General features: G+C 32.8%; 1 protein-coding gene across 1 annotated transcript in view; it reads right to left on the reverse strand.

Annotated features, from left to right (window-relative positions):
• Positions 1-10,504: 10,504 nt before the first annotated feature.
• ADAMTS20 (ADAM metallopeptidase with thrombospondin type 1 motif 20) overlaps positions 10,505-13,909 on the reverse strand; it is a 166,944-nt gene continuing 163,539 nt past the window's right edge. Inside the window, exon 39 of the mRNA XM_036065623.2 lies at positions 10,505-12,032. Within this exon, the coding sequence (XP_035921516.2) occupies positions 11,943-12,032 (90 nt within the window). The 3' untranslated portion in view covers positions 10,505-11,942. The remainder of the gene's footprint in view (positions 12,033-13,909) is intronic.

The raw sequence follows: 13,909 nt of genomic DNA on the forward strand, positions 1-13,909 counted from the left end.
TTTTGTATGTTATTTGAAGTTAAGCTGATATAAGTTCAAATTGATTGTTATAACTTTAGGATGTTAAATGTAATCCTCACAGTAACTTCAAAGAAAATAGTTATAAAATATTGCAAAAGAAAATGAGTAGAAAATTAAAATGCCCACTATAAAAAAAAAAAATCAACTGAATACAAAAGAAAACAGTAATACCGGAAATGAGGGACAAAAAAAGCTATGAGGTATATAGAAAAAATAGCAAATAGAAGAAGTCCTTATCAGTAATTACTCTAAATGTAAGTGGATTAAATTCTCCAGTCAAAAGACTGAGGTTGGAAGAATAGATAAAAAAAAACATGTTGTCCTGTTTTCATGTTGACTGCTATCTACAGGAGACTCACTTTAGCTCCAAAGACACCAATAGGTTGAAAGTGAAATGATGGAAAAAGATATTTCATGAAAACAGTAATCAAAAAAGAACAGGAGAGACTATACTGATATCAGACAAAATGAATTTTAAATCAAAAAAGTGTATGAGACAAAGAATGACATTATACATTAATAAGAGCTTCAACAGCAAGATATAATATTTAGAAACATTTATGCACCTAATAATTGACCATTGATATACATAAAGCATATATTGGCAAAACTGAAAGGAGAAATAAACATTTCTACAATAATAGCTGGAGATTTTAATACTCCACTCTCAATAATGGATAGAAAAACCAGACAAAAGATATTTGAGGACTTAACACAATAAACCAATTAGATATAACAGACATATATGGAACATGCTACATAACTACAGAATATACATTCTTCTCAAGTGCACATGGGACATTTTCCAGCAAGGACAATGTGTTAGGCCACAAACTAAGTCTTAATAGGTTTTAGAAGACAGATACCATACAGAGTATCTTCTCTGACTACAACGAGATGGAGTTAGAAATCAATGACAGAAATAAAACTGAAAACACACAAATTTGTGGAAATTAAACAATATACTCTTAAACAACCAATGGAACAAAGAAGAAATCACAAGAGAAATCAGAAAATAATTTGAGATACATGAAAATGAAAATAAAACATGCCAAAATTTACGGCATGTAGCAAAAGTAGTGCTAAGAGGGAAATTTACAGCTAAAATACTTACATTAAAAAAGAAGATCAACAATCTAACCTTACAACTTAAAAAACTAGAAAAAGTACAAACTAAAATCAAAGCTAACGGGAGGAATGAAATAAAGATCAAAGCAGCAGTACATGAAATAGGTAAGAGAAAAACGGAAAAATCAATAAAGCCAAAAGGTGGTTCTTCAAAAATATCAATGAAATTGAAAACCTTTAGCTAGATTAAGGGGAAAAAAAGAGAAAAGACTCAAATTACTAAAATCAGAAATGAAAATGGAGACATTGCTACCAATTCTATAGAAATAAAAAGGATTATAAGAGAAAAATATGAACAACTGTGTGCCAACAACTTGGATAACCTAGATGAAGTGAACAAATTCTTAGAAACACAAAACCTTATCAAGACGGAGTCACAAAGATATAGAAAACCTGATTAGACTTCAGAGAAAGACAAGCATCATATGATCTCACTGATATGAGGAATTTAAGAAACAAGACAGAAGAGCATAGGGGAAGGGAGGAAAAAATGAAACAAGATGAAACCAGAGAGGGAGACAAACCATAAGAGACTCTTAATCTCAGGAAACAAACTGAGGGTTGCTGGAGTGGTGGGGGGTGGGAGGGAAGGGGTGGCTGAGTGATGGACATTGGGGAGGGTATGTGCTATGGTGAGCGCTGTGAATTGTGTTAGACTGATGAATCAAAGACCTGTACCTCTGAAACAAATAATACATTATATGTTAAAAAAAAAAAAAAGTAGGCAGGGAAAAATGAAGGGGGGGACATCGGAGGGGGAGACGAACCATGAGAGACTATGGACTCTGAGAAACTGAGAGTTGTGGGGGTGGGGTGGGGTGATGGGTTAGCCTGGTGATGGGTATTAAAGAGGGCACGTATTGCATGGAGCACTGGGTGTCATATGCAAACAACGAATCATGGAACACTACATCAAAAACTAATGATGTAATGTATGGTGACTACCATAATAAAATCAAATTAATTAATTAATTAATTAAAAAGAAAACCTGATTAGACTTATAACTAGTAAATAGATTGAATCAGTAATCAAACACAACTCAACAAGGAAAAGTCCTGGACCTGAAGACTTCTTTTTTGGATTCCACCAAACATTTAGAGAAGAACTAACACCAATCCTTCTTAAACTTTCCCCAAAAAATTGAGGAGGAGAGAGCACTTCCTGACTCCTAATTCCTCCTTTGAAGCCAACACTGCTCTGATACTAAAGCCAAACAATAATGCTATAAGAAAACTGCAGACCAATAACCTTATGAACACTGACGCAGTCTATGCAGTGGGAGAAAATATTTGCAAATCATGTATTTGATAAGGGACTAATATCCAGAATATATAGAGAATTCCTACAATTCAACAACAACAAAAAGCAAACAACCTAATTGAAATATGGGCAAAGTATTTGAATAGACATTTCTCCAAAGAAGATATAAAAATGACCAATAATCACATAAAAATACTCAAAATTACTAATCATTAGGGAAATGCAAATCAAAACCACAATGAGAAACCACCTTATATTCATTACGATGGCTACTATCAAAAATAAATAAATGTTGGTGAAGAGAAATTGGATCCCTTTTGCACTGTTGGTGGGATTATGAAATGGTGCAACCACTATGGAAAAGAGTATGGTGGTTCCTCAAAAAATTAAACACAGAACCACCATATGATCCATCAATTCCATTTCTGGGTATACACTCAAAAGAAATGAAAGCTGGGTCTCAAAGAAATATTCGTACACCCATGTCCATAGCAGCATTACTCACAACAGCTAAAACATGGAAGTAACCTAAGTGCCCATTGAGAGATGAATGGATAAGCACAATGTGGTATATTCATGAAATGAAATATAATTAGCCTTAAAAAAGGGAAGGATATTCTGACATATGCTACAACATGGATGAAACTTGATTAGGGCATTATTACTTAACAGATAGTGTTTCGGTTTTACCAGATGGAGAGTTCTGAAGATGGATGGTAACAATGGTTGCACAAATATGAATATACTGAATACCACTAAACTGTGTATTTTTTAAAAAATGGTTAAGGTGGTAAATATTATGTGTATTTTACCAAACAAAAATCTAAAGGAAAAAAAAAACCCAACTTAAGTGCATGACCTAGTACCAATATTTTACAGATTAATATTTTCAGCAACAAAATGAGAAAGATACTATTAATATCTCAAATTTATAGCTGCTACCATGAAATTTGGAAAGACTGAGTGATTTTTTTCCAATGTCACAGAGCATACATAATCAGAGCTGGAGTTTAGACGCCCCCCCACCCAGAGCCTGCCTTCTAGTCACTACAGTACTTTCAGAGCTATCTTCTCTATTTAAAATGAGGCGGTGAAGCTAATTTAGTACTTTCTACTATTCAAAACACTTTCACAAACAGCTCATTTGACCTCATAATCTTTATGTTAGGAAGATAAGCAAGGCAATTTTTTTTCTATCCATTTTACATTTCACAATATTTAGGTTCGGATCTTGGGCTTTGTTATGAGACACCACCATTAGAAACGAGCAGAGCATGTCAAAAACTCAGGTCTTAACCATGAAACACTGGGTATTAAACTGCGAGAGGAGCTTATCTTTGCTTTGTTTGCTAATTTGAACACTTGCTGTATAGTAAAAGTGGGAGAATAGAGAGGTGATTACCCTCACACAGAACTGTGTTTTTTACTCATATTAAATACTAAATAGCTTTATCTATATAACAAAGAGTAACTGCCAATGAATATATCAGACACAAATTATATGTATAAACTTTTAGAGCTGAAAAGCACCTTAGCAGTTATTTATTTTAAACCCCTTATTTTACAGCTGACCAAACACACTTAAAGTTTAATGTTACACTATTTATTAATACTAGAGTATGGTCTAGAAAGCTGGGGTATCCCCCAACCCTTGATCCCATTTCAAGTTTCCTCTGTTTATATCATAAAGATTTGCCCCCCAAAAATTATTGCATTCAAAAACAATTTATTTATTTGCTCTTAGAAGCCATGGAAGATTTTATGTTGTTAAGAATGTTGTCAGATTGAAGGAGTAAAAAGAATACATGTGCATTTATAGGACAAGGATATAGATATAGATATGATATGGATAGAGGTATCATTGTTAAATTGTGTTAAGAATAACTCAAAGACATTGGGGAGGGTATGTGCTATGGTGAGTGCTGTGAATTGTGTAAGCCTGTTGAATCACAGACCTGTACCTCTGAAACAAATAATACATTATATGTTAAAAAAAAAAAAAAAGAAGATAGCAGGAAGGGAAAAATGAAGGGGGAGAGATCGGAGAGGGAGACGAACCATGAGAGACTATGGACTCTGAGAAACAAACTGAGGGTTCTAGAGGGGAGGGAGTGGGGGGATGGGTTAGCCTGGGGATGGGTATTAAAGAGGGCACGTTCTGCATGGAGCACTGGGTGTTATACGCAAACAATGAATCATGGAACACTACATCAAAAACTAATGATGTAATGTATGGTGATTAACATAACATAATAAAATTTTTTAAAAAAAGAATAACTCAAAGACAGTTTGCCCAGTGCATAGCAAGCAGTTGCTCCTCAATCTTTTCAGAAAACTGCAGAGGAAAATCCATTTGACATTTTTCTTTATTCCACTGAGAAATAGTTAAAAGTGGCCAGCAGATGCCACTGTTGTCAGTTGTAAATAATTTTTTACATTTCATTCCAATTTTAGTATACGTGCTGCCGAAGCGAGCACAATTTTTTACATTTCAAATAAAGGAGATGAGTCATTACAGAAAAAAAGAAATAGGTTAAGTAACAAAAATGATCATGTTATCTTAAAAAAACAAGTGACAAAAGTAATGCATAATTGGATCTTTTTGTTTACCTTTAGTTAGACACTTGGCAACTAAAAGACATGAACTAAATTATTATAAAAAATTAAGGAAAACAGTCTTCTTTGTTTGAAAAAAATGCTCATGCTTAAAAATTAGAAGTTGATGGGATGACCAATGTTGACTGATAGCTGTATCTGATAGCAAAGATAGACTGTATCCTGATGAGTGACAACAAAGAAACGTAAAATTAAAAAAAAAAAAAGAACTTCTGTTGTTATTTTGCATGGTAAAACAGTTTTGTATTTATCAAACCTATACTCAATTGAAAATGAGTTGTTACTGCAAATTTATTATTATGTTACTATCTTCTATTTCCATCAATGTTTGTAGGTATTAAATCTTTTTAAAATAATTTAAAACATATAAATTAAGGCAGACCTACATAGCTCATTCCTTGAGGAAAAAGTATTCTTGGTGGCTCTTGCTTACTTCTAGGATGATCTCACAAATTTCACAGTAGCACCTGATTAAACTCTCTAGGAATACCTGTATTTTCCTGAACATATTCTTGGGATGCCTCTTCATCATTTTTTAAAATATCAATCCCACCAAAATCTGTTAATTATAGTTCATATAGATTTTCTCATATATTTTCATATGGAATTGAATTCTTGAGTATTTTAATTTATTCACAATGAAATATCAAATCTATGCTGTAGAGTCAACACTCTAATAGTTGCTATGAGGGATTCAAAATAGAACAAACATAGGTTCTGTCCTTAAGCAAATAATAAGGTGGAGTGAAAGAAAGGCTTTGTGTTTGAACAGAGCTGCACTTTGCTAAAGTTTCTGTCATCACACGAAATGATCTGTAAGACGGTGATGTTGCATACCATTGTTATAAAGACTGAATTAGATAAGGATGTAAAGTGCCTCTCAATATCTGGCACAAAATAGTAGATAAATAAGTGCTAATTTTTGCTCAAATATCAGTGACCACATGAGTGGTCAAAACCCTAATCATATACAGAGTAGCAAAAAATAAGGGAGATAAGGGATAGAATATATGCAAAATTAAAATTAAAATATTCCAGGGAAACCTGGGTAGTACAGTCAGTTAAGCGTCCAACTCTTAGTTTCAGTTCAGGTTGTGATCTCAGGACCATGAGGCCAAGCCCTAAATTGGGCTCTGTGTTCAGCAGGGAGTCTGCTTAAGACTCCCTCTCCCTCTGCCCTTCCCCCGCCACTGTCTCACTCTCTCTCTCTCTTCTTCTCTCTCTCAAAATAAATAAATAAATAAATATTAACAAAATAAAATAAAATATTCCAGACAGAACAGTCCAGGAACTTTTATGGACGAGGTCACATTGAGCTCATACTTGAGAGAAAATCAAGCATTTAAAGTGCAGAATAATGTGAGATAATTTAATTTAAGATAAAGAGTAGAATATGAGAGAACAACCAATGAAGGATGGCACTCAACCCAATCATCATTCCTACTAGCAGATCCAAAATAGTGTATTTTAAAGTCTGTTTAGAAATTAAGTGGTGAAATTTCTGAATTTCATAACTATATTATGGTTATTTTAGAAATTACCTGTTTTCTTAACAAATACCTACTAAAGTATTATGTAATAAAAAGTCATGAGGTACTCACTCTACTCTCAACTTATTAAGAATAAATAATATGTGTATATGTATGTCAGTGTATATATATTAAAAGAGGAAGAATTATGGAGCAAATGTGGCAAAATGTTAAAAATTAGTGAATCCAGCTAAAGGACATATGGGAACTATTTGTGCTATTCTGGGAAGTATTTGTAAGTTTTAAATTATGTCAACATTTATAGATGAAGTTTAAAACTATGAAGGTGAATTAAAGACATTCAGGTAAATGAAAGCTAAATTTGTGCCAGCAGACTCAAACTGAAAGAAATTATGGACAAAGTTCTTCAAGCTGGAGAGAAATTATAATAGAAAGAAACTCACATCTATAGGAAAGAATAAAGATCAGGAAATAATAAATATGTGGATATATATAAAGAATAATTTTATGATATCTTATTTATTTTAAAAGACACTTGGCTAAGACAAAATTTTTATATAAAATGTATTTTGGATTTATAACATTCGAAGTAGACTGTGATATGTTAAGGATATATGTTGGAATCCCTAAAGCAAACACTAAAAAAAAGCAAAAGGGGGATACATAAAAAGAAAATATAAAGTTGAGTACAAAAATAATCAATTAATTCAAAAGAAGGCAGAAAAGGAGGAATAATAGAAGAATGTATGAGACAAATGGAATACAAATAACAAAATGGTAGACTTAAGTCCAACTATATTAATAGTTGTATTAAATGTAAATGGCCTTATATTCTTCAAGAAAAAAAACAAATTTCAAACTGGATTTAAAAATTTAAAAAGCATAGAACAATTATAAGCCATTTACAAAAGACATTTTAAATATATAAAGATATATATTGGTTAAAATTGAAGGATGGCAAGAGATGAATCATGCAAATGCTAATTAAAAGAAAGCTGATGTAGTTACTTCACTACCAATGTAAACTCTAAGGGAAGGAGTATTACTAGAGATATATAGGAACATTTCATAAGGAGAAGAGTGTCAAGGTATACGCAAACAATGAATCATGGAACACTACATAAAAAAATTAATTAATTAATTAAAAAAAAGAAGAGTGTCATTTCATCAAAAAGAAGTAACACTCATAAGCATATAGACACCTAATAACAGAGCTTCTAAATTCATGACAAAATTTGGCAGAACTAAAGGGAGAAATAGACAAATCCACAGTTATAGTTGAAGAATTTAACATTAATATAATAGAACATCAATATTAGCATTATATTAATAGAATAATTTATCAGTACTATAGTTAGAAAAGTAATCAATATTACAGTTAGAAAAAAACTCAATACTATAATTGACACTACAATTTTAAAAATTGTATCTCTCGATAATTGATACTGCAATTAGAAAAATAATAAAAATATAGAAAAGATTTGAATAATAGAATAAACTAACGACATTATTTGCTTACATAAATCTACACAAAATTACTGCAGAATATGCAGTATTTTCAAGTGCACATGGAACATGCACCGAGCTAGATCATACACTAGACCACTAAACAAATCACAGCATTTCATGGATCTCTCCCTCTCCCTTGCCAAATGCTATTCAGAAGTTAAAAGGGAAAAAAACCAACAACAACTCAGAATATGTAATTGGGGACAGCTGGGTGGCTCAGTTGGTTAAGCATCTGCCTTTGGCTCAGGTCATGGTCCCAGGGTCCTGGGATTGAGTCCAGCATCGGGCTCCCTGCTCAGCGCGGAGTCTGCTTCTCCCTCTCCCACTCCCCCTGCTTGTGTTCCCTTTCTCGCTGTGTCTCTCTCTGTCAAATAAATAAATAAAATCTTTAAAAAAAAAAAGAATATGTAATTGTGCTTGGCAATTAGGAGTTCATTATGATTTTAGTGAAAGCAGTATCAATAAAATATTGAGGGTTGGAAGTCATGTTATAATGGACCAATGCTTGAATGAAAGGTGAAGATGAAGAGACCATGAGAATAGCAGTTTCTCTCAGAAGTTTCTCTCAGAAAATAAGAGGAAGAACAGTGAGTAGTGATGGGTGAGGGGGGAGACATATTTTTGTTTTAAAATAGAAGAGGACCTAGCGTATCATGCTAAGTGACATAATTCAGACAGAGAAAGACAAATACTATATGATTTCACTTATATGTGGAATCTAAGAAACAGAACAAACAAACAGAAACAGACTCATAAATACAGAGAACAAACTGGTGGTCCACAGAAGGGAGGGAGATGGGGGGAATGAGTGAAATATACTTCATAACTCCTAGTTATAAAATAAACAAGTCACAGGGTGAAAAGTGTAGTTTAGGAAATACAGTCAATAATATTGTAATAAGATTATATGGTGACAGGTGGTGACTACATTTATCATGGCTAGCACTGTGTAATGTTTGGAATTGTGGGATCCCTATGGTATGCACCTAAAACTAATAAACATTGTAAGTCAACTGTACTTCAATAAAATTTTTAAAAAATAGTAAAAAATAAAATAAAATGGAGAGAATTGAACATGTTGTGTTTTGGATGAAGGAGCCAGTGGGGAGAGAAAGGAAAGGGAGGGAGAGAGAATAATCTCTGGGGAAAGGTTCTGGAGAATTCAGAGTGAGAAGAAATCAAGAGCAGAGGTTGGGGGACTGGACTTCAACATGAGCAGAGAAATCCTGCTCCTTAAAGAGTGGGAAAAGTAGATAAAATACATGTAGAGAATGCTTCATCTTAAATGATAAACAAATATAGAAAATTACTATGTACTGCATATTAATATTTGCAATTAATTTAAGGTAGAATCAAAAGTATGCTTTTTAATAAGAGATTCTCAAATGTTTTAAATCACATTCACATAAAATGCTTTACTCCCTCATGTTTGTTTCTTTTCTTTTCTTTTTTTTTTTAATGAAGTGAGGAGTGGGATGGGGAGTATAAGAAAGGGGGTATGGGAAAGATGGGGGAGAAGAGAGGCAAAGAGAATAAAAAATGATCAAGCAATTCTCAGAAAAAGAAACCTAATAGCAAAATATATATATAAGAATCCTCATCCAATCTAGTAATCAGATAAATATAAATATTCAAATAATGCAATACTATGCTATACCCCAGCAGATCAGATTTTTAAAAAATTCATGTACCATTGAGGATGTGGATACTCTAAAAATTTTTACACCTTACCAGCAGTGATTTAAATTGATTTAACTGCTTTGGATAGTACTTTGACAATTTCTAGGGAAGTTGAAGATGGATGGGTAAAACATATTATTGTTTACAAGAATATGCTCCCTCCCCTTAGGAGAGAATTCTAAGTCCTCACCCAGTTCCCCGTGCCTGGCAATCCTTCCCTGTAGGAAGAATATATTTCCCTGACCCAATGACTAGGATTTGGTTATATGATTTCATTTGGCCAATTGAATATGAGTATATATTCAATGACATGAGTATCCCTTGTATAAACAGAAGCTTTTAAAAGCATTGCAAGTTTTTGTCAGCCTCCTGCCCATATTCCCTCTGCCATGAGAAGGGTGTATAGCAGACATGAGCCATTTCCATTCCAACTGCAACAATTTGAATAAAAAGTTATTTGAGGGTGCCTGGGTAGCTCAGTCGTTAAGCGTCTGCCTTCCGCTCAGGTCATGATCCCAGGGTCTTGGGATCGAGCCCTGCATTGGGCTCCCTGCTCAGCGGGAAGCCTGCTTCTCCCTCTCCCACTCCCCCTGCTTGTGTTCCCTCTCTCTCTGTGCTTCTCTCTGTCAAATAAATAAAATCTTAAAAAAAAAAAAAGTTATTTGAATTTCTGGAGTGGTTTTAGGGTTATAGATTTTTTGGTAAAGGATTCTTTTTTTTTTTTAACATGTAAGGAAAATGAAAACAAAATGCTAATGTATCACACAAATATGTTTATTATTTAAATGTTTATAAGCTATAAGATTTTATGAATGAAAACTTTTCTAGAAAATGTTACACATTTTGTATTAATGGTTGTAACTGGTTTAAGGCACATAGTGCAAAATACTTCATTTCTGATACAGAGATCCCTAAATGTTTATTTAACCACATTGGCACAAAATTGCTTTAGTACCTTATATGGTACAATATATGTTTGGGGAAAAAATGTTTGGGGAAAAATAAATAATAATAAATCGGAAAAATACTTTGTGGATAAAACTAGTATACTACTATTTACTGGCAAAAATCTATTAGTAGATTCATTTTTTGGTTTACAAAGCAAGTTGCCTTAGAAAAATATTGTCTATGATTCTTTTAAAAATCATATTGTTATATAATACACAAATTATTCACCTGAAAAAAAATCTCTTACAACCTGAGAATTTGCCCACGAATAGTTAATTTTTATACTATCTTTTAGGTTTTGGCTTTGAGAAACCTCAGATATAAAATAACTTGAACATCTCTAATAAAAATTTTGCTTATGTAAACATAATTTTGTCTACCAAAATAAGAGTTTCAAAATTTCAATAATTCTAATTTCTTTACTTGATTAATAAAATACAGTACATAACTTTGAGAAAATAGATTTTTTAAGAGTTAATATATACATATATGAGTTATAGAGACAGAATATAAACATTATAAAAACAATGTATTGCTCTTATAAGTACAATCAAATTAGAGGTAGGTGTTTTAAGGAAAATTCTATTACATCATATCTTCTTCTGTTTTATATCCACAAATTTTCATATTTAGTATTTAACCCAAGCATATATTTTTAATATAAAAGTGTACTGCATTTTTAGGATGATTTTTTTTTATTTGAAGCACCATAACCCACAATTTAAAATTTAAGGAAATATAAAACAAGGTATCTAAGCTGTATCAGTAGAAAGTATAACGGCTATGTACTTTTTTGATGTGACTATGGATTTGCTATTTATCTGACAGATTCAATAATGTTTATAGGTATTTTAAATAAATTCATTTTCCTAATTTTTACTTGCTCCATTTTAACAAGTAGAATAAACATTCATTGTACAGTACAATATTGAGTAGAGATTTATATGTGTGTTTATAGGCATAATATAACTGTGATCCAGTCCAAGCTGTTTGTTAACAGCAACATTATCTTGGTATAATTCATTCAAATATCTCTGTACATTATACCATAAATTATTCTGTCCTTTTAAAAAGTTCCTAATTAGAGTCACATATCTGTTAAGTTTATTTTGAAGGCTTTGGAAATATTAAGCAGTGATTTGATTCCCTGATGAGCACCCTGAAAGAAAAAAAAAAAGCACAGACATTTTGGACATGGAAATCTCAGGAAGGGAAGAGTAAGGAAACGAGCACCGGTTATTTGCAGATATTCCAGAGAATATCTCCTCATACTTCCCACTTCTGAATGTTCATACTACTTGAATTGGGAGACCAGTAGTCATGTGAGGAACACACTTTCCACAGAACCCTCCACATCTGCCGTAGACTTTGATTCCATCCTGAAAATAGGAAGAGGCAGAAATATAGGAGAATCGGGCACAAGCTGGTATCACCGTACATAGGCAGAAAAAGCAAATGCTTTGAATCATGCGGCTGAAATCATTAGCCAAAGTTTCCTATATTACATTTGAGGTCAAAGATCATACCATTTCAGGATTAGTTGAAATTGGTGGTCATGGGAATCAGATAATCTGAGATTCAGATTAGCTACTTGATGATTATAAACCATATTATAATTTAGACAATTCATCTCAATCCACATATTTTTCATCAAGGTGTCTATTTGCTTCAGTGAGGTTCTTAAAACCTCTCCCAATCTGCTGTCCAATATTTACAAGATGTTATATAAGATTCTCACAGGCTAAATAAGAAATATACAAACTTATAATATAATTACTGCTTTCAGTCCAGTTTTCTCCCCCCATTTTATCACAAATTCTATACTTCAAGCTGTGTTTCTAAGGCTTCCATGAGATGTTTGAGGTTAATGGGAGAGAATATGACTTGTATACAGTTAAGGTCAAGTATTAAAGAGGGCACGTACTGAATGGAGCACTGGGTGTTATACGCAAACAATGAATCATGGAACACTACATCAAAAACTAATGATGTAATGTATGGTGATTAACATAACATAATTAAAAATTTTTTTAAATAAAAAAAAGAAAAGAACTAAGAAGGGAGATTTTTGTTTGTTTGTTTGTTTGAGAAAATCAGAGCCGTTCATTGAGGAATAGGTTGACAGAGGCTGGTGAGAGGGGTGGGACAGATGTTCTCTCTAGACTCCTTTCCATCCTTGGTCCAAAAGTCAAAGGACTGAGGACAATTTGATAGGATGAGGCAAAAACAGTTTGAGCTCCTGTATGAGTTTCTGGAGAAAGTGAGGTTTTTTTTGTTTTGGGGGTTTGTTTTGTTTTTGATCTAAAGAGGGAGGGCAGAGAAGGAAACTGAGTTCCTAGAACATTTTGGGATAAAGACTGTTCTGAGATCAGGGGCTTTTGAAGTGGCCTTTTCTTTCAGAAATTTTTCTTAGCTCTCAAGAATCTAAGTAAACAGAGAAGAAAGGAATGGCAGTAAAAATTCCCATTTATGTACATTCCTATTCCCAGATTGTTTAAGTAAAAACCTAATCTTGATTAAATGTCCTGGCAAATGAAAAGAAGTTTGCATTTCCATATGTAAATGTGGGTTCCACCAGTCTCCGCTTCATACCAGGCCACAGGTTTCAGGAAATATTTTCATGTGCAATATTTTTTGATCAAGCTAGAGATTCTCAGTAGATTAAATAATTACTTAATCTTTAGAATGGAACTTAAATAGAAGCAAAAGGAATGATTATACTGAATATTCATATCTACTGGTGACCACTTTGTAATTAACCAAAAGATATCTAAAAGCTGGATAAGTAAGGTCAAAGTATTTCATTGAGCTCTTTTACACTGAGACCTGCTCAGAATATACTTTAATTAATTTATTCCCATTCTTCTACCAAAAGGGATTAGACCTAAATATGCCAAATAAAAATTTAAAAATAGCTGTTTGTCCTAAAAGCTGACTTCTTACCCAAATGACAGAAATAATACAAAATTTAAATTCTTCGTTAATTAAAACTCAGTTTTGTAGTCTTCAGAAATAGAATGTTTTAGTCTATGAATATTAGAAAATTGAATTTCATTACAAATAATATTGATACAAGTGTAAAAAAAGTCACTTTTATCCAAAGAAAGAAAAACCATAAAACAGAATGGGCAGGGGCCGTTGATGGTGCTGATTGACTAGCAACATAGGTGAGAACACTTAGAAAATAGCTCCTGATTTATGCTAGATAGAGTCAAGCTATCTGAGGCACGATCACTGTCAGTAACAGGAGCCATCT

The sequence above is a fragment of the Halichoerus grypus genome, chromosome 6, assembly GCF_964656455.1.
Source record: "Halichoerus grypus chromosome 6, mHalGry1.hap1.1, whole genome shotgun sequence".
In the NCBI taxonomy this organism is placed as follows: Eukaryota; Metazoa; Chordata; class Mammalia; order Carnivora; family Phocidae; genus Halichoerus; species Halichoerus grypus.